The sequence below is a fragment of the Aethalodelphis obliquidens genome, unplaced genomic scaffold, assembly GCF_003676395.1.
Source record: "Aethalodelphis obliquidens isolate GAN/ISIS:26980383/991018 unplaced genomic scaffold, ASM367639v1 scaffold21, whole genome shotgun sequence".
Lineage (NCBI taxonomy): Eukaryota > Metazoa > Chordata > Mammalia > Artiodactyla > Delphinidae > Aethalodelphis > Aethalodelphis obliquidens.
The window spans coordinates 6,733,226-6,756,026 of NW_020837965.1; the positions used below are offsets into that span (position 1 = coordinate 6,733,226).

The 22,801-nt window shown below is 37.0% G+C and overlaps 1 protein-coding gene across 1 annotated transcript in view; it reads left to right on the forward strand.

Moving 5' to 3' along the window:
• TSHR (thyroid stimulating hormone receptor) overlaps positions 1-22,801 on the forward strand; it is a 166,950-nt gene that overhangs the window by 88,133 nt on the left and 56,016 nt on the right. The window contains exons 3-4 of the mRNA XM_027120220.1: positions 4,236-4,307; positions 9,660-9,734. Of these exons, the coding sequence (XP_026976021.1) occupies positions 4,236-4,307; positions 9,660-9,734 (147 nt within the window). The remainder of the gene's footprint in view (positions 1-4,235; positions 4,308-9,659; positions 9,735-22,801) is intronic.

Consider the following 22,801-nt stretch of genomic DNA (forward strand, 5'->3'; position numbering starts at 1 on the left):
TTTTTTTTTTTTTTTTTTTTTTTTTTCAGTACGCGGGCCTCTCACTGTTGTGGCCTCTCCCGTTGCAGAGCACAGGCTCCGGACGCGCAGGCTCAGCGGCCATGGCTCACGGGCCCAGCCGCTCCGCAGCATGTGGGATCCTCCTGGACCCGGGCACGAACCCGTGTCCCCTGCATCGGCAGGCGGACTCTCAACCACTGCGCCACCAGGGAAGCCCCCATTCTATTTTAGAGAGAATAATCATTGCCTTCTTATTTTGAACCATCAAAAAAAAAAAAAAAAAAAGCAGAGTCTCTTCTGTACCTGGTGTATTTTCATACGAAATAAACATTATTTTGATGCTAATCCTTTGGATAATAGTATAACACCTTGAAGCTTTTCTAATGTATTTATCAAAAGAATATACTCTTAGATATGTATTTTTCTCTTCCAAAAATATTCAAAATGTATTCTGAAAGTAAAATAAAACATTTTGGCCAAATAATTACAATCATTTGCTTTCTTTCCTCTCCCATCTGCTTTTAAAGCAGTAATCACGGGCTTCCCTGGTGGCGCAGTGGTTGAGAGTCCGCCTGCCGATGCAGGGGACATGGGTTCGTGCCCCGGTCCGGGAAGATCCCACATGCCGCGGAGCAGCTGGGCCCGTGAGCCATGGCCGCTGAGCCTGCGCTCCACCACGGGAGAGACCACAACAGTGAGATGCCCGTGTAAAGCAAAAAAAAAAAAAAAAAAGCAGTAATCACATGTCACAAAATTCTTTGAATAAAGTTCTGCTTTTGAAAATGTAGACAATGGAAAGAATATTGTGCATATTGTATCATTAGTAAGACAGCTGTACTGAGATACGTAATTCTTATCAGTGCATTTATATGGGTGGCTTTCTTTGATGAGAAATTTGGCTGAGAAGAATATCTTGTTTGTGCAATCAAGCAAAATGTTAGCATTTCAAAAATGATTGTCTTTTAAAACACATTCTGCATGTAGGTGAGGAAAAAAAAATATTTCCCTTCTACTCCTCTAGGTTCTCAGCTAGGGCTTTGTAACCAAACACAGAGTGGCAAGAGAAAAGCATACAAATATACTTAATGCAAGTTTTACATGACATGGGAGCATTTATGAAGAAATGAAGACTTGAAGAAGTGATGAAACTTGAGCATTCTTATGCTAGGTTTAATGATGATAGGAAAGTGGTGGGAAAATGTGATAGGACAAAGGCGTATGAGCTGAGAATAGTAAACTAGGGGAAACTTGCAAGGTCTGTTTATTCAGAATCCCCTCGGCATCCCTCTGTCTTCTGTGATAAGGCTGCTCCTTTCCTCCAGGGAGGGCACCTCTCACATGAGGGTCTTAGGGCTTGCTTCAGAGTGTGAAGGGGAGTCAGAGAATCCTTCCTACACCTCTGCTTCTCAGATTCCCCCAGCTTAAAGTATTCAGTATGCCAACACAATATGTTTTGGGATAGTGTGTCCTGAACTCCATCAACTACAACTAACTCAGTAGTAGGTAAAAGATCTTTGTTCTGACTTAAAGTGTGTGTGTGTTTACGTGTGTGAAAGAGAAAGAGAGAATCCAAGAAACGTGTATTACAAATTTCAGAAATTCATATATTGGAAAACGATATAAACATTATTTGAAACTTTAACCAAAGGCTATTAAATTGCATTTAGATGTTATTTCTGTTCCAAGTCAAACTTCTCTGAAACCATTGTTACTCTAATTTTCTTTTAAATTAAGTATAGTTTCTTTACTTATAAAGACAGAATAAACCCCCAAATTTTTAGCCAATGAAAGTTACAAATTAAATCCGCATTACCTACAAGCAGCATGCAAAATCTTAGATAAATATGCCCTCAATATCCATGCCTTAGGACATGCTCTATAAGTAAGACTATCTGTGAGCTTAAGCAAGTCTCTTCGGGTGATACCCAACAGGCGTGTACCTTATCCTTTGTTTTTCTTAGGCATGGCCCAATTTTACTGGGAGATTTTAGTCCCAACGACTTGTTATTCTCATTTCTTTTTAACTTCAGAAACTTGGATCTGGACCAACAGGCTTTTAATCAATCCAATTAAGGGAATGTAAGTGGGAGACCTGTGAGGGAGTACAGGTCATCTATGGGACCTGAATTTCTGGAATCATATGAAGGCATATTGCACTTTATGCTGAATCACCAGTGTTGCAAAGGGCTGACAATCTACCCTTTTATCATTCAGGTTGCCTCCCTCTGCCCCCTTTTATAAATTAATTTGGTTTTACTGAGGCTTTGATTAGGTAAGTTACAGATGTATTTCTTGATAGACAGACATGATGTACTGGGTAAAAGGAATGGCTATAAATAGGTCTTAGTAACGTGGTGATAAGATGTCAGGGGAGGGGTAGTGTGCTATATTCCTGTGATTAGGTATTTTAGTGAGCCTATGCCTCTGGAATGTGAACTTCACAAGTGTTTCTCAGGTTTTTTCTCTCCCCCTTAGGTAGGGCAGAATGGCTAGAGTGAGCTGGAGTTGTGTATTTCCCTTCCACAGGGTCTGGATAACTAGTTTCCCCTGAGGGTAGGCCTTGTTAAAAAGAACAGAGTGCTCTGATGTACAGTTGGCCCTTGAACAACATGGCTTTGAACTGCATGGGTCCACTCATTCGTGGATTTTCTTCAGTAGTAAATACTACAATACTACTTGATCCAGCAGTGGTTGGTTGCAGATGCAGAACTGCAGATACTGAAGGCCAACTATAAAGTTATAAGTGGATTTCCGACTGTGTGGGCATTGGTGCCCCTAACTAACCCCTCCATTGTTAAAGGGTCAACCGTATTTCCAGATGGTTCCTTTTCCCCTCCCTGTGACAGAAGCACAATGGGATTTTTCCCTAGTGTTTACTCTTAGAAGCTTGTGGAACTCCTGGAGGTAAATCTCACAAAATTGTGGAAGTCCGCCTGTGACTAGGTTCTCCTAGAATTTCCAGCTCTCAGAGTTGTCTGCACTGCACCTCTGGCAATTGGTCAATCACAGCTCAGGTTTTCCTACCCTGCCCTGGCACTGGTTCCCCCTTATAGTTTTTGCTCATGAGTCTCTGCTCTGGGAAGTAGGGACTCCTTGTATTTACCTGTCTCTCCAGTCCTGGGGACAGTGGTTTGCCCTATGTCTTCCCCTGTCACACAGATCCAAGAAGAGCTGTTGATTTTTCAGTCTGTTCAACTTTTTGCTTACTGTTAGGAGGGAGGGGTGACTTCCAGGCTCCAGTCATGCAGAACCAGAAACCAGAAATTCTAAATATATTTCAATCACTGCAAAAATTAGTAGTTCAAAGAGTACATAGATCAAGGAAATAGATTACTGAGAAAAAACCCTGCAGCCTAGAAGGAAAAATACACAATCTCAGTATGATGTCTTTTAAAAAGGTAGCAAATGAACAATGTGTAATTACCAACATTTAAATGGCAAAAACAGACCCTCGGAGAAGAGGATAAGCATGGTGAGGCATTGGCTTTTTGCAAAGCCAGCTTAGAACAGTAAGTACACCTTTCTCCATACAGAATTCTATTCAAGCAGTTGCTGTAACAAAGAAAGACAATAAAAAATGGAGGATCAAGGTGGAGACATACTGGAATGCATAAAGAGGTCTCATTGAGTAAGGAAACCACTCTGAAAAGTAACAAAAAAGCAAACTGGAAGAAAAGGCACAACCTTTTGGTTGCATATGCAACAAAGACATCATGATCCTGAGAAGAATTAGCTCCTTGTCAGTCATTTATTTCCAAATTGCAGCAAGTTGACGATAAGATCAAGGTAATGGTTGAAGAGACCTTTGCTTGGGCAAAAAGATTATAATCATACCACTGTATTTAATCTTTAAGATGTATCAAATGCATTTAATCCTCTTAATACATACTCTGGTGGCATTTCAAGATATTTCCATTGACCGTGAATTCAGTAGTCCTAATAAACTTATGAATATATTATGTTGCCCTTCCATTAACAAATTAAATATGATGTTATACAAGGCACACTAGTTCACTGATAATTCAAAGGCAAAGTTTGAAGATTTATTGTCTGCATTTGATTCTCACTCTCAATTCTTGTTTTGTTGGGGGAAAAATTGTTTTCTTGCTTATGTATGATAAAGTATACATTGTAAGGATTGTCATGCTTCTAATAATGTGTTCTGTATAATTAAGGTGGGTTACTAGAAAAGTCTAATGATTTAAACTCTAATTGTGTAACTGTTATTTTCATAGGAAGTTTATAGAGACTCATCTGAAAACCATTCCCAGTCATGCATTTTCAAATCTGCCCAATATTTCCAGGATGTAAGTCAATTTTTTTTAATATAAAGAGAAGTTTGCAATTGTGACGTGTTATTTTCTAAATGTGTTCTATCAAGAAAAATACTTGTTATATATCGCACTTGCATAAGTCAATAACATTCTACATTTCCAATATATATGAAGTTTATGTACAAGATGTTTATTTGATTTGGCTACATATTTATTCCCTAATTCCTAAATGATTTTTTAAACCTAAAGTAAATTTAAATTCCTTTGGCCTTAAGAATTTAATAATTCTTGATGTATTTCAATATATTTTGAGATGTGGCAAAACCTTAGCCAGGACTCTCTCCCATAAACAGATCTATATATCTATCTCTAATCTATCTATCCCAGTTACCAATTCTTGATTTTCTTTTCACCGCTAGTACAAACGTTTACATTTTGTCATAAATGTAGCCAGTGATTTCAGACTTCTCACTTTAAAAAATAACTAAAATTAATTTGAAAATTTGAAATCGTAGAAAACTGAATTGCTATACACTCAAGAGTGAGGAGAAAAAGGGGTTCCATGTTGCACTGACAAAGAGTGTATGTGTCTGAAATGAGCCAGGTCTTTATTTCATTTAGTTGATTCTGACAAGCAATGCAGATAATCCAGGCCTACCAATGACATTACCACCAGCCCGTGTGGTCTCCGGCTAAATTTATTCATTTCATTACCATTTATTGAGTGTCCATTGTGTCATGTCAGGAGCATTTGATGTTTTTGGTTGTCACAACTGGAGAGAAGGGTGCTACTGTCATCTAAGGGGTAGAGGTGAAGGATGTACTCAACATCCTACAAGGCATAGGATGCCCCCCACCTCCAACAAAGCATTATCTAGTCTACAATGTCAGTAGTGCTGAGACTGAGAAACCATCCCAGCTGAACATCTCTGCAGTTTTTTTTTTTCTACCAGCCCTTCCTTTTTCAAATTCTTGCCTCCTTTGGTTTCCCTGCTGTTGTTCTCTCCCTCTTTTTAACATCTTACCCTGGCTACTCTTCCTCAATTTCCTCTCCTGGATTCCTATTTCATTTCATTTCATTTCATTCAGTTACTTACATACCAGTTCTTTGTTTATTTTGTCCTAATTCCTTTATACCCTCCGCACCTTGAATGAAAACTCCCATTCCTTTGGCTTCACTATTACCTAATACAACTAATTCCTAAATGAGTATCTCTACCCCTGAGTTGTTCCTGCAGCTCAGGCCTGTATTACAAACTTCCTTCCAAATAGTGTCACCTTGATGTCCCACAGACACTTCAAACAACATATCCAAAATAAACTCATCATCTTCCTCCTAAACTGTTCCCTCTCTACTCCTTCTTGTAACAGCAGCACCATTTAGTGGTCTGAAAGCTAAAAGCCTCAAATTCCCCTTTAGCTCTTCCTTTTCCCTGATCTCCCCTATACAATTGCCTATTTGGTGTCTCTACTTGGCTCTATTCATTCATTCATTCATTCAATGAATATTTATTGAGCCCTACTTTGTGCCTGGCGCTTTGCTAGATGTGTCACGTACAACAGTAGACAATACTTATGGAGCCTCCAGTTTCCTTCCTAAGAGAGTGATAAGTGCCATGATGGGGTCAGTTCTAGGGTGACCTGGGAACTCATATGAGAGGTCTGTTACCTGGGTATGGGGTGGGGTCAGGGAAGGCTTCCTGGAGGAAATGGTGCCTAATTTGCAATGTGTATTATCTGGCCAAAAAACAAAAGATGGAAAGATAGTTCCAAGCAGAAGAGAAAAGGGATGTCAGTGAAGTTAAAAATAAGTTTGTTGAGGCTGGAGCTTAGGCTGGGAGTGGGGACAGTAGAGAAAAACAAAATTGGGAGGGAAGTGAGTACAGGGCCTTGTGAATCATTTGAAGGAGTTTGAAATCTTCCCTAAGGACCAAGCCACAGAACGATTATAAGCAGGGAAGTGAGAGATCAGATGTTTTAGAAATATTCCCTGGCTGGGCTGTGGAAAAGGGGTGGAAGTGGAGCAAGGCTGGAGACAGGATGTTAGTGAGGAGGTCGATGCAGTGCCTGGGGAGAGGGAACGGCAGGTTGAATGGTGAAGGCTGAGTGGGAATAAAGAAAAAGTGGCCAGGTTTGAGAAATAAGGGAGAGCGGACAAACTTAAAAGTTGGTTGATTTTGAAGGGGGAAACAGATGGAGAATTTCAACGACATTTCTGACTAGGACACCTGTGTGGTTGATGAGCACATTTGCCAAGGTAGAGAAGTTTTCTGTGCATTTGCTGTGGAGGGACAGGGGGTAAGTTAGGAATTCAATTTGGGGCCTGTGGCATTTGAGGTGCCTTTGAGGCATCCAGCAGCTATGTCTAATAGATATCAGGATAAAATTCTTTTATTAATTCATTCAAGAAATATTTATTCAGTCCCTGGTATATATCAATCATTTTTCCAAGAGATAGGGATACATCAGGGAACAAATGCACAGAGAGCCATGCCCCTGTGGAGTTCACATTCGAACGAAAAGAAATAGGCAAGGAACCAAAAACATAATAAATAAATATATTAATACAGAAGGGAATATGGATATGGCAAAAAGGAAAAAAAATCAAAGTAGACTAAGGAGAACTGGAAATTCTGGGTATGTAGGGGCACTCAGGAGAGATTTTGGTAGAGATTAAGACTTGAGAGTCATAAACAGGTAGAAGTAACTGGGACCAGGGAAAGGCATCAAAGAGGAGAGGCTTAAAAAAAAAACTGAAGAAAGAACAATTTTAAGAACATGAGGTCCCTAAGAAGGCAGGAGGGAATGGGGTCCAAATAGAGGGATTGACCTTTTACAGGAAGATGGATACCTTTTGTACTATAACGAGAAATAGTAGTTAGAGATGGGGCAGGTGCAGGTAAATTAATAGGCTTATTAGAGAGGGATTCCAGGAATTCTCATCTCAAGGTTTCAATATTTTCTACAAATTATTAAAAAGATTATCTACTAATATTTGGGTAGAAAGGGCAGAGTTAGAAATTTGAGAAGGTTTGAAATAAAATGATGGGCAATAAAAGAAGGAAGTTTGACTGAGATATTCAGAGCATCCAGGCAGATTTGAAGGTCCTGATGAGGACTCTTCCAGGGGGACTATGTTTAGATTCTCCAGTCTGGGTTAAGTGTGCCCTGAACCCCATCAGAGAATTTATCACTCTACATGTTAATCCCATTTACCTGTCTGTATCTCCCACTACTGTGAGTTCCTTGAAGCTAGGGAACAGGTCTGAATGGTCAATGCTCATTTACTGACATATAGTGAATGTTTAATAGATATTTGTTGAATGAAAGCATACACACATACCTAAATAATAGTTAGGGAGCTGTCACATCTACGGGGCAAGAGATCACCAGGTAGCTTTGCGTGGAACAGTACAAATTCCCACCTATTATTCTGGCATAATTATTAATAGCACCCTGCATTAACTCACAAAAAGATCCTATTTTGGATGATTAATGATATTAATCATCTATAATCTAGTTATTACATGAGACTTGCATGCTTAGAAGAAATATGAGGAGGAGGTGGGATCTGATTTTTCCTGATTATAAAAATGGGATAAGCAAGTAGGGAATCACTGCTCTTATCCCACTGAATAAATGGTTCCTATATGTTGTCTTCGCAACCAAGCTATAAGAGTCCTCTAAGGAGGTAACATTCAGTTGGAGAAATTGGAACTTCAGTGATCATGACATGTGATGAATGACTAAAACCTTAAGAAAGCTTTGCACCTCCTAAACTAAGAAATTCGGGAGAAAATTTGGAGCAGTGGATATGATGCAAAGTTAGGAAAACAAGTTTGCAGCCTTCAAAATTAATCTTGTACTTCAGATGGCTCAGCTTCATCCATTATAAATCCCCACAATCTCTACACAATAAATTAATTCTTTTCAACATCTTCAGTGGTTCCCTCTATGTTAGAGGTATGATATTTGGATCAAAATAATTTATGTAATGTTATCCACAAGTGGCAATGACTTGGGAGACCTGATAAACCAAAGGATAATTGTTTAGAGTAGATAATTCAAAACAGAAAGCACAGGACCTTTAGAATACACACAATACCCATGAGAAAAACACTCAAATGGAACAGTCAGCACTCCTTTTATAAAAATTGTATTAATGAAAATATTTTACTGGCAGATTCAATTCAAACTATAGGCCAGTGGTTCTTAACCCTGCCTGCGCATTAGAATCATCTGGGAAGCTTTTTAAAAATAAAAATGTTTGCCCCATCCCTTAAATACTCTGAATTAATTATCCTGGACCGAGTCTTGGACATCTTATGTTTTAAAAGCCTCCCAAATAGTTCAGTTGTATGGCCAGGGTTGAGAAGCTCTGCTACGGCCACAGGTGGACACCATCTGTTAATCATTAATTTTCCCAAATGTCATAGAAATGCCTCTCAATAAAAAGCCATCATTGAATTTGGCTGCATTAGTCATTCTTATTACAAGATAGAATTTAGGAGACTTTTTGAAACATCATCCCTTATGTATTCTTGACAAGTTGTATTTAGAAGTTTCTCTTTTCTCCTTTTTAGTACTTAAAACTTTTATTTGTGTTGCCTTTCAGTTACAAATTTCAAAATAAATATTGAGTTTTCAGCCTCTCAAAATCAAGAAGAGAAGTCTTGAGAGAATATATAGTCACCACCCTATGGAATGTTCCACTAGAGAAATGTGGCTTTTTCTTCATCTTCTTTGTAACTACATCTCTGACCTCATGCAATTAGCTACTCCATTAAAAATGCCTCTTATTTATTGGTGAATTCTTTTCTAACGTCTTTCATTTTCTGCTATTTTGAGTAAGTCACCTGTTCATTCATTCACTCAGTCATTCACTTAATCCATATTTATTGGAAGTCTACTACATGACAAGCAATATGAAAGGTACTTTGAGTGTACCTTCAGTATCCATCAGAAACAGACAGTTCCCCATTTCAGAGAACTGGTACTCTAATGAGACATCAATCACATATCATCCAAACACTTGCAAAGTTTCATTGTGATAATTAGTGGAAGGAGAAGTTCATGGTGCCATGAGGATATACTATGCAAGATTTGACCTAATCAGGAAATTTGGAGAAAGCTTCTAAAGGAAGTATCTGTTGAATGAAACCAGAAGAATGAATAGGTCCAATGAATTGGGAAACTTTCAGATAAAACAGGATCTTAAAAAAGTAATAACTAATTTTAACATAATTAGGGAGAAACCATGAGGGTTGCGCATGTTGCATGACCTGGGAAGCCCCTGACAAAGAAGTTATATCAAAATTAATAGTATGTTTGCAGTTCACAACCCTACTAACTTTCTACTTTGTTTTATATTTTTGTGATGTTCAGCTACTTGTCAATAGATGCAACTCTGCAGCGGCTGGAATCACATTCCTTCTACAATTTGAGTAAAATGACTCACATGTAAGTACAATGAAAAGTGAAGCATGAATCCAAGCCACAGCCACTCTTAATTGATAATTTGGGGGCTCCAGATGACAATAGCAACTAGAACATGGGTCAGAATTTCCATTTATATTCAATTCTTAACTTGTTCTCACTCTCAGTTTATGTTAATTCATCCTAATTCTAACTTGCATGGCTGGAAGTTAAAGACAAAATTAGAAGTCCTCTTTTTGAATTGTCATTTCTTTCTATTACTACTGTGTCAACAGATTTTATTGACACGGATATCAGTAAGTCAATAAATATTTACTGACCACCTACTGGATTCCAGGGCCTGTGCAAGTTTCTGCAAAAACTAACTTTTTCCCCTCATTTAGGAAAGAGAAATGTAGCCTTGTGAGATTAGAACAGGAGTGGAGTTAAGAGCTCTGGCTTTGGAGTTGGTCAGAGTTGGGTTAAAACCCTGGTTTCTTTGCCTGTCATTGTCTAACCTTGATGTTCCCTGGTGGTCTAGTGGTTAGGTCACAGCAATCTCATTATCTAACCTTGGACATGTCATGTAATCCTTCCTAACCTCAGTTTCCTCATTTGTAAAATAATGGTAATAAGAGTTCCAACTTAATATGCTTATTATAAATATTGAATGACATAATGCATGTAAGCATTTAGCACAGTGCCTCCCACATAAAACCAATCAATACACTTCATAAATAATTATTGTTTTTATTTCTGTAGTACCTTGCAATCTATAAAAAGTTTTACACAAATAATCACATTACATTCTTTTAAGCAGCCATGTATTATGAAATATTAACTCTCTTTTCTTGATGAAGAACAAAAATACTATGTTCTATTCAAAATCTATGAATACTTAGTATGTTCTAAACATTATGCTGAACATTTAAGTACTTTATTTATTTAACCTTCAAAAAACAACCCTGTGAAGTAGAGATTATCATTTATATTATTTATTTAAGAAAAGCATAAATGTAGAGAGACTAAATACATTATCCTAGGTCACAGAGTTACTAATGGATAGGGTCAGAGGTTTTACTTCATAAATATGTGACTCAAGTCTTCTTTCCCTATGTAATACAGTACGCTGCCTTTAACACATTTTTGACCAGAGACGTATTATGGCCACAGGTATTAGTTTCTGCAAAAATCCCCCAGACAATAATGTGTTAAGAATACTGAGGCCCAGAAAGTTGTCTCCAGCTATGGTAGGCTAGCGGACATTATTATATCAACCATTGGTTTGAAAACAACTAGAGGAGCTGGAAAAAAATCTGTTTAAAGGTATTTGAGTGTTATGAAGGCAGCAAGAACTTAAGGGGAGAGAAGCAAATCCCCAAAACAACATTTGATTACTTTCCTCTTGAAGTATTTTCTAAACTGTAAACAACAGCTGAGAGGCTGCCCAGAGGTTTAGGCAGTCTCATAGAGCTAGGGAAATAAAAACTGGAGTTCAAGGCTTACTAAGGAGATGGTTCCTGGTAAACACCCAAGGATTTTAGCTGGGATGCCAAAAAGAGCTTCATCCCAGAAGTATGGTATAATGGGAAATAGATCAGTCCTCACAAAGACTAAAGCTCAGCTTTCAATAAAAAATAACCAAGCATACAAAAAAAATCAAAAATAAAGAATTTATGGCAAAAATCAAGAGAAGAAAACAGACAATAGAAAATGATCCACAAGAGATTCAAATATTGGAGTTATCAGACAGACTTCAAAATAACTATGATCAAGACATTCAAAAATTTAATTGCCAAGATAGAGAATTTTAGAATAGAACTGGAAAATATTTTTGAAAGGATCAAATGGAAACTCTAGAATTTAAAAATTCAATAACTAAAATAAAACCTAAATACATGAGTTTAACAACAGATATACATAGGTCAAAAGAGAGTAAGTAACCTAGAAGTTAGGTCAGAAGAATTTATCCAAGCTGAAGCATGGAGAGAAAAAGAAATATGTGCCACACTAAAAAGTCTAGCATACCTATTACTGGATCCCAAGAAAAATAAGAGAAAGAATGAAAGAAGCAATATTTGAAAGAAAATTTCCAAAATTCATGAGACATCAAGTCACAAATGTAAGCAGTACTGCAAACCCCTAAAGGATAAATACAAAGAAAACCACAACAAGGCACATCATAGTAAAAGTGCTAAAAAATCAAAGAAAGAGAAAATCATAAAAAGCAGCCAGAGGAAAAAAATACATAATACTTTCAAAGAAGTAACAACATGACTGAAAGCTCACTTTTCAACAGAAATGATGGAATCCACAAAGCAAAAAGTAAGATATCTGCAAAAAGGAGAACCACAAAAATAACAACAGCAAATATCAGCCAACCTAACAAAAAGATTCTCTGAAATTGAAGACAAAAGAAAGACATTTCAAGCAAACAAAAGCTGAGAGGATTCATCACCATTAGGCTCATATTAAAGAAACTGCTAAAGGGAATTATTAAGGCAAAAGGAAAATAATCCTACCTGATAGCACAGAGGTACAGGAGGGAATGAAAAGCAAAAAACAAAAACAAACGAACAAAAGAGCTAAATGTAAATTAACCTCGACTGTACAAAACAAAACAAAACGTCTTATGGGGTTTAAAAAACAGGCAGTCTTTGCTCTGCATGATAGTGTTGGATAATAAAACTGTGCATGCTGAAACTGTGCAAAGCGATCTTAATCAATGATAAAAAGATTACTTTTTGTGACAAAAATTCTTGTCAAAACATTAAAATCTCTCTTACTATTGGGTTATAAATGCATGGGGAAAGTAAAAATAGTAAAACTAATATTTTTAGCACATTGTAATTTTAAACGTTAGGAGCATTTAGAAGTAAAATGTTTTATTTCTTTCTAAAAAGCTTATCAAGAGTAGTTTGAATAGCACACACATTTTTCTCTGTTGTATATATAACTTACAAGAGAGTATCACGTCACTGTCTTGGCAAATTGTCATACTCCTTTCTAGGTCTGGATCAGCTTCCAATATCTATCCTCTGTTCTTTCAATGTCAAAATATTTCTGAGAGTCCCTTTAATGTAAGTTCTTTTTTTTACCAGCATCATTTCTTTGGGGACATCTTCATTCTTTTATTCACAACCACTTTTCTTATTTATGTCAATAATGCACCTTCACTTAAGTTCCTCTTATTAAATGTCTAGAGTCTCTCAAATGGTAGCAGTAAGGACGTTCCCATGGTTAGCAGTTTCTATGATTCTATTTACATTTATTCAAATTTCACTTCCAGCACTATCACATTTTGTTTCTTTGTTTCTTCCATCTTTGTTGGTCAATTGCCTCTTTCAATTATCCTCTTTTATAAAATGTTGTGTGGGTTTATCACTGAGAGTCATGGAGGCAACACAACTGCACACCTTATTGTTTGTGTATGAACTGAATAATAGATGCTAGGTGACCTATCACCAATGACTTTGAAAGGAGCAGTGTAATTGATCACCTATCATGATGTGCATCTGTTACTTACATAGTGATGCGTGGACTGAAGATCTGGCAGCAAAGTTTGTACTTTATGCAATTACTCATAGTTAATATATTGTGGTAACAAACTTGAACCATGTGGTTGGAACCAGTTATTATTTAAATTTAACTAAATAATGGTAACTGAACCTCATGCATATGGGAACCATGCAAAGCAAGGACTGCCTGTATACACAGAATTCAAATACACAATAGCAAACAAAGCGATGGGAGGGTTTTAAATAGTATTAATGCATTCTAAGTTCGTTGAATTGTCTGGGAAATGGTAAAAGCACTAACTTATATTAGACTTTTACAAATAACGAATAAATATTCTAATCCATAGGGCAAAAACTAAAATAACTGTAAAAGAATGGATAAATAACAAGCTAATAATAGTGAGGAATGGAATAATAAAAATTAATACAAAAAGGGCAAGAAATTAGAAGAAATAAAGAACTTCTGGAACAAATAGTAGATTTAACTCCAAATAACCAATATTTACATTAAGTGCATAAAAGGACTAAACACTCCAATTAAAATACAAAGATTGCCAAATAGGTTAATTAAAGATGCTGCTTATAAGAGACATACCTTAAATGTAAAGATATAGAAAGATAGAAAATGTAATCATGAAAATATTAACATGCAAACAGTAACCAAGAGAAAATTGATATAAATATACCAATATATATAAAGCATGAAGCCTTGCTATATATAAAAAGAAATTTTACTACGATATAAAAGGATTACTATACACTGTACCAAAAAGATATAATGATTCTAACCTTGAATGTCTATAAGAGCATAGCTTCAAACCATATAAAGCAGAAAGTAACAGAACTAAAAAAATAAAATAGATAAATCCACAATCATAGTGGGAGTTTAATATAGCTTAATCTGATAGAACATATATACCAAAAAAGTAAATAATCATACTCATAAGAAATTAATATCTCAGTAGCTTACAAAAAATTAAAATCAACCATATTCTCTGACTAGTAGGTAGTACACTTCTAAATAATCATGGATCAAAGAAGAAATCCCAACAGGTACTAGAAAATAATTTTAACTAATTGTCAATAAAAATATGACAAATCAAAACCTGTAGGATGCAATTTAAGTTATACCCAGAAGAAAATATATATATTAGAAAAAAGGCTGAAAATAATTCATTTATATATCTTTCACAATAAATGTATAAAGGAACAGTGAATTAAAACCAAAGAAAGTAGAACAATACCCAAGAAAATTGAGAATTCAGGTCATTAAGAACAACAGTTAAAATTCAAAACCAAATCTCCAGACTCCAAATATAATGTCCATTTATCACCCATTTTGCTTCTCTGCCCCACTCACCAAAAACTCAAGGCAACTGATTTGTGATAAAGCTCTATATAAATCCTGCATCTCTTAAAAGCAACTGTTTTGTTTTATTACAGCCTTTTTCTCATAAAGGTTCTAGTTGTTAATATTTCTCTTATAAATATCCATTTTCCCTCTCTGAGCAAAAGTGTTAACTTCCAAAAGCAAAGGAAACTATTAAATACAATGACTACAACAAGGATGAATTTGAAAATGGGTTTTTAAAAAGATACTTTCCTTATATATATGAGGTATTGAGAGCCTAATATCTTAGAAAGTAAGAGAATAATGCATCTTGCATTCTTCAAATTTTCCTACTATATATCCAACATTATTATCTGCAAATGGTTCTAGTCAACATGAAGGATAAATAAAGACTTTGAGTGCCAAACATCAATAATTTGTTTAATCCACAGACCGCATGGTACTGTCAACCAAAATTTCCTGGGATTCCTGAGCACAGAATTAAAGCCCTCTGATTTATTTAGGAAATAGCTCTTCACCATGTTGGATTTGCTGCAAGGGTAGGTACAAAACTAAGGAGCACTGATTTCAAATGTCAGTGCATGTTGCCAGTGCTTATTGAAATGCCTCAGTGAGCACATCAGCAGTTAAAGAGCGTAATGTTATTCTGTTTCGTGAATATATTTCCTTCTTCAGCTGCCCTCTCTCTACCCCTTTCTGACCATGTGATTTGGTGAATAGACTGATCTAGGGCTACAGAGAACTCACACTTCATCATCCCCACTTCTAATCATCTCTCCAATGCCTTTTCAAACTTTTCCTGCCAAAGCTCAATATTTGTCCTCTGAGACAGCTTCTTAATTCATGTTTAGATTTTATTCCCTGATATGAATTGGGGTGGTAGAACATAAACATTGCTTCTGTTAGTGACCATGAGCTAGGTTTCCAAAGATACAAAGCTACCCATTCATTCAATAAATACGGTATGTTTAACACTGTGCTAAAGCTGCGGTAATTGCATCTTATAGCTAAACATACACAATAATCCACTATTCAAAATAGTGGATTATTCTATTTTTATCCAAACCCTCTTCCTCTGGGCTCTGTGATACCACACTCCCAGCTGTCCTCCAACCATGCTGGTCAGTCTTTCTCATTCTCCTTTGCTGGTGTCTCCTCCTTCCCCACTTCAAAATGTTGGGGTTCCATATGGCCCAGTCCTGTGTCCTCTTCTCACTCCACACTCTCCCCCATGTGATCTTATCCAACAAGTCTCAAACTTACACATCTAGTCCAGGCCTCACTTTTTAAGTATTGGACCATTAACCTATTGGTCTACTTGACATCTCCTCAGCTGTGTTACATCTCTCTCACTACTTAAATACCCCAAACTGAAATCTACCTCTCCTCCTGAAATCTGTAACTCCTCTGATACTTGCTGAGCCTGTATATGGCACCTCCATTCACCTTACTGCAAATCCCAGACACCTGAAGGGATCACTATACCTTCTTTCCTCATCACCCACTTCTAATCCTTCACCATGTCCTGTCCATTCTACTACGCTAATACATAAAAAATTCATCCTCTTCCTCTCCGCTGCCACCACCGTTGTCCAATCCACCATCATCTCTTGCTTGGACTACAATAACTTCATAGCCGAACTGGTTTTTCCAGTTTTGGCTTCCTCTATTTCATTTCTGCACAACAGCCAGAATGATTTTTCTCTTAGGATAAATCCAGAGTCTTCAACATAAACTTCCAGGTCCAGGGCTTCAGCCGGCCCTGCCCACCTCTGTCCCCTCATCTTGCTCCATTCCTGCACACCTGTGTTCTTTAGTTCCTTGAACAGTCCAAGATCTTCTCCACCTTGGGGCCTTCACATCCTTTTGCCTCTGTCCAGAAAGATCTTTCTCTCTCTCTTTACCTGGTTAACACTACCGATTATTTTTTCAGCCTAAATATTACTTACACATACCCTTGATCCCACCTAAATGAACCCTTCACTTGAATCTATGATTGAACCCTTTATTTTTGCTTTATAGAACTTACTAAAATTTGTGAGAACAATGCAAATGTGTGAAGACAATAATAAATGTTTCCACAAGGCAGTGTGTTTTGTGTGCCAATCACTCACACCATCAAACCAAAACCAAAAAACGGGGAACAATTAGATATATTCTAAACATGTACTTTTAAAATCATGAATTGAAGTAGAAGACTGAATAAGTCTGAATTAATGAAAATTACAATTGATAGAACATTTACTATTATGTGTGAACATACACAGATGCATATATGTTTAGCTGTCCTTAATGGAGAATTTACCATGTCCCAAGCACTATGCTGAATGCTCAACACACATATTTACTCACTTAATCTTTGCGACAATCCTCTGAAATAGCTACTATATTTTACAGAAAAAAATGGTGTTCAATAACTATATATATTTATATATAAAGTGCATTTTATGTAAACATCACATAACTGGACCTTGCTTTTCTGTCTAATAATCCCTACCCTTTTTTTTTTAGTCCATTACATTTACTGTAATTATTGATATGATTTAAACCTGCCATTTTCCAATTTGTTTTCAATTTTTCTTCTCTGTTCTTTGTTCCTCCTTTGTTTTCTCTTGGATTAATCAGGTTGTTTTTGCTTTTGTTTTTGTTTTCTAGTATTCTCTTCTATCTCCCCTATTAGCTGTTTAGCCCTTTGTAATATTTTCTTGTGGTTACTCAGGGATTATAATATGCATCCTTCACTTATCATAGTCTACCAAGAACAATTATACCAATCCCCATATCATGTAAGAAACTTTTGAAATTATAATTGCATTTGCTCTCTCCCATTTTTTGTTCTGTTTTGTCATATATTTTATTTCTATATATGTTATAAATCCCACCACATTGCTATCTTTTAAAAGAGTTAATTAACCTTTAAAGAATTTGAGTAAAGAAAAACTAGTCTTTTACATATATTCCCATATTTAATATTTCCAGTGTTAATTCCTGCCTGTAGATCCAATCATTCCCTTTAGCCTGAAGAACTTCTTTTAGCATGTTTGTTAGTGTGGTTCTGTTGGCAACAAATTTTCTCAGCTTTCATTTATCTGAAGATAACTTTATTTTACCTTAATATTTAAAAATTAGTTTTGCTGGGTATAGAATTCTAGCAAGGCAGTTTTTTGTTTTGGCCCTTTGAAGGTATCTTTCCATGTCTTCTGGCCTCCATTGTTCACTCATATTCTCATCATTGTTCTCCTATGGATAACGTGTCCATTTATCTCTGGCTGCTTTTCAGGCTTTCTCTCTATCTTTGGTTTTCAAAATTATGTACCTAGGTGATATTTTCTTTGTCTTTAACCTGCTTGGGGTTTGCTGAACTTCCTGGATCTATGGATTTCTGGTTTTGTTCAAATTTTGAAACTTTTGCCCAATATTTCAACAGACTATGGTGGAAATGACATCATGCATTTTCAGGCCCAGTCTTTAAGAGAACTGGCAGCTTTTAATTTAGACTCTTGGAGGCTTGAATCACTATGTAAGAAGTCCAGCTACACTGATGGGAAGACCATATGGGGAGGCCCTGAGATTACATGGAGATGGAGAAGCAGCCAGCTGAACCTAGCCTTCTAACAACCCGCATCAGAGCCAGGCATAGAAGCACAACCATCCTGGACCCTCCAGATTGATACAGACACCAGCTATATACCAACCAATGATCCTAGGGGATGCCACATGGGGCAGAAAACTTGCCCAGTTTAGCACTGCCTGAAATCCTAATCCACAAAATTGTGAGCTATAATAAAATGGTTGTTATTTTAGCCATTTAGTTTGGGGTAATTTGTTATGCAGCAATAGATGGTCAGAAGAGGTGGGACACTGAGAATCTGTAATAGAAAACTACAAGAATGGCAGGTTTCTTTGCAAATTATTGAGGGTCCTAAGTGGTTACAAATTAGTTCTCCTCAGTTCTAAATTTCAGCTAGGATACTGGTTGGACCCAAAAGTGTACATATGATAAAGATTTATGACTGTAAATTGTGTACATATGATAAAGATTTGTAACTGTAAATTGATGAAACACTAGCCACATCCATCTTCTATTTCATTTCCTTTATAAAGAAGCCAATAGCATACAGTAGACGGTTGCTGTGGTTACTCATATTAATAGTAGCTACCAATTACTGGATGCCTTTTATGGGCACGCACTCTGCTAAAAGTGCTTCACATATACTGTCCCACTTAATAATACGAAGCCTCAGTTTCCACTATGTAAAATGAAGATGGTAATAAGTATCTCACAGGGCTCTTACCCAAGTTTACTCAGCTAAGAAATTTCAGAGTCAGACTTTGAAACCAAGAGTGTCTGCCTCCAGAACCAATGCAAACTCAAAATATCTCTTTAATTAAAAGAAGAAATAATTAAATAAAGTGCTGCCCTCAGAAATATGTTTTTACTGTTTTGTGGATTTTTGGGGTTTTGTTTTTGTTTTGTGGATTTTCTTGAAAATCACAAGTAAATAAAAATTCCACAACTGGGTAGGTAAAACATGTGATTTACAGCAGATAGTGAGATAAGACTTAATTTTGCTGATTCACTGAATTGAATCAAGTGGATTTATTGGAGGTTTTGAGAGCACCAGTCTTAGTCCTGATCATTAAATAATCATGAAAGTAGCTGTATACATCCTCCAGGCATATATACACTACCATGTGTAAAACAGATAGCTAGTGGGAACCTCCTTATAGCGCAGGGAGCTCAGCTCAGTGCTCTGTGGTGACCTAGATGGGTGGGATGGGGGGTGGAGGGGTGAGGGAGGTCCAAGAGGGAGAGGATATATGTATACATATAGCTGATTCACTTCCTTGTACAGCAGAAACTAACACAACACAGTAAAGCAACTATATCCCGATAAAGAAAAAAATAAATTGAAAAAAGAAAAATCATTTTTATAATGTTCTATTTCTAGTGGAAAATCTGCTGATAAACTTACATTTTCCTCAATCTGCTTCAAAACTGAACATTTATAAACTCTCTTTGAATTCGCATCTATTTTTTAAATTACTCAATAAATTAAAAATGCATCAAAATCATGAATATCACCTTCCATTATAGATTATTTTTCCCCAGTTATGGAATGGAATGTTAGTGGTAAAATACTTTATCGATAATTATCATAGTAGAATAATTAAGATATCTCTCACTGAAAAGCCTTGATACACAGTAGCAGAGACAATAAAACTCAGAAGAGTCTGATGGGAGGAATAAGTTGTTAACTTTGGAGTATACAGTGTAAAACCTCTCCCCTGACTTATGAATCTTCAGTAAAATCTACATTGCTCACTTTCTGATGTGAGTGGATTCCTTATTATCAGCAGGCAAGTATGATGGAACAGAAGAATGATGGGACAGTCCATATCTGGGTTACATTTTAGAAAAATGTGACTACAAGTATTTTTTAATCCTGTAATCTGGTGTTGAAGAAGTCCTCCCAAACTAAAATTGGTCCATTAATAAGCATTTTAGGATAAAGTTGTTCAATAATTTTGAGTCATTAAACTTACTCTTATCTTAAATTTTAAAAAAGAAAATGTAGGAAATAACTTATTCTGTGAACTTATAGACTATTTCTGAAAAGTGAGTGTTAGTCCAAAAATCAGGACTTTAGAAGCTAAGGATCAAATATATACAAGAGCTTTGACAGCCTTGTACTTTTTAACCCAGTAATTCCATTTCAGTACATTTTCCCTAAGAAAATAAACATAGGAGTGAGAAAAAAGTTCACATAAAAAGCCATTTGGGGCTTTCCTGGTGGCACAGTGGTTGAGAGTCCGCCTGCCGATGCAGGGGACACGGGTTCGTGCCCCGATCCAGGAAGATCCCACATGCCGCAGCGCGGCTGGTCCTCTGAGCCATGGCTGCTGAGCCTGCGCGTCCGGAGCCTGCGCATCTGGAGCCTGTGCTCCGCAACAGGAGAGGCCACAACAGTGAGAGGCCAGCGTACCGCAAAACAAAACAAAACAAAACAAAAACCATTTGGCCCAGAATTAATTTATAATAGCAAAAATTTGGAAACTACTCAAATGATTAGGTAGAAGAATGGTTTAGTATGAAATATTGAGCAACCATTAGACATCTTTTGTCATAGACTAATCTCAGAGGAACTGCTTTTGACACAATGCTGTTAAAACAACAACAAAAACCAAATATATCTACGGAGAGAAAAAAACTGATTTTCTTTGGATCATGGAATGATGGGAGATTTCACATCTTTTTGATGTGAAAGTGTTTACAAGTTTTACAATGTATATATATATATATATTACCTTTATAGTCAGATGAAATAAACTTTTTAAAAATTAAGGAGTCCTTCAATATGCATTAATTTTGAAATTAATACTTGATGTTAAAATACATGGGTGATTCAGCTCCCTCCCACTGGTGCAGGTCCCGTCCCTATTGTTTTGTCTCTGTTTTTTCTTTTTTCTTTTGCCCTACCCAGGTACGTAGGGAGTTTCTTGCCTTTTGGGAGGTCTGAGGTCTTCTGCCCGCGTTCAGTAGGTGTTTTGTAGGAGCTGTTCCACATGTGGATGTATTTCTGATGTATTTGGAAAGAGGAAGTTGATCTCCGCATCTTACTCTTCCGCCATCTTGAAGCTCCTCAGTCCAGTTTTTGTCCCTAGGCATTCTTTAAACGTCAGTCTCTTCCTCCCACCGTCTCCACTTGCCTTATGTTACTAACGTGATGGTTGCATGAGATCAACATTTTATGGTTTCACATTTGGAAAAGGGAATCTCAAGCCTGTATTGCACAATTCTGTTCCCCACAAAGCTCAATTAATCTCATATTAATTACTCTTCTAGCCCTTTTACTTCAGTAATTACTAAACTTGTGACTGCCATAAACTGACTCTCATACGTTTCATGCTATTAGTGCAGAAAACTATCCATTTACTTCAAATCAGACGGATTTTATAAGGTGAAAAACACTTTTCAGCATGGGTGAACTAAAAAAAAAAATACGTGGGTGATTTATTATGTGATAAAAGCCTATCACAAAATGTTACTTCAACATTAATTTACTTAATTCTTAGTCCCAGTTTTCACATCGGTATAGTACAGCATTTAAAGCATTTAAAGTATTTAAAGTAACAAAATTCTGGCTTTGCCAACATATTCACATCTTGGTTTTTTTTTTGCGGTACGCGGGCCTCTCACTGTTGTGGCCTCTCGCATTGCGGAGCACAGGCTCCGGACGCTCAGGCTCAGCGGCCATGGCCCACGGACCCAGCCGCTCCGCGGCATGTGGGATCTTCCCGGACCGGGGCACGAACCCGTGTCCCCTGCATCAGCAGGTGGACTCTCAACCACTGCGCCACTAGGGAAGCCCCACATCTTGTTTTTAAAGTAGCTAAATAATTAGTTGCTACTTCCCTACACCTCCTGGAGCGTGCAGTAAAGTTGCACATGATAGATGTCCACTAATTATGTGTTTAACGAATCTCTCCACACACCACTCACTAGAGTAAGCAGATCTAGTCAAAGTCAAAGTGGCCTGCCTCCCATTTTTTTGAACCATTGCCACTTAAAAGCAGACTAGAAAAAAACCCTGAAAATCAAATTGAAATAAGCATTGCAAAGGATCTGGGACTGGCTGAGAGCTAGGTTTTTGGTTAATAGTCTTGCTCAGTTTCTTGCTTTAAACAACAGAGTCTTACGCATTATTGCATTTGTATTTCTTGAGAATCCAGCTATGCTGACTGGGGCAGCTTCTCTTCTCTTCAATTATTTTAATTCAGTCTCCGAGCCCGGTGGGAGTCTGACGCTTTCCTATCGCCCTTGGCCCCATCTAACTTTGCAGGTGAAATGCCAACTCGAATTTATTATCGCCCTCAATTCTTTCCCAGCTTGGCGTGCTTTTCATTCATGGACTGGAGATGTTTAGGGTATACAGGCAAATATCTCTAAGGCTGAGGATCACAGTCAAATGCCAGGACTAATGCCTATTGAATAATTGAGGTGGGAGGGGGGACAGGACAATGGAAGAAAATCAGTAGTTGCAAAGTTCCTTCATAGGAGGGTTTAAGCCTTCATTTCCCCCCTTTTTGTTTGCTCGCTCCCCAACCTGAGAACTCCCTTCTCTCACCTTGCTGATTTCCCTGTTCTTTCGGTTTAGACTGGATACTAAGTACCTGCCACAATGCCAGTTGTTTTAAACAAACCAATTTCTCTATTTTTGGCTCTGAGAATTAACAAAAAT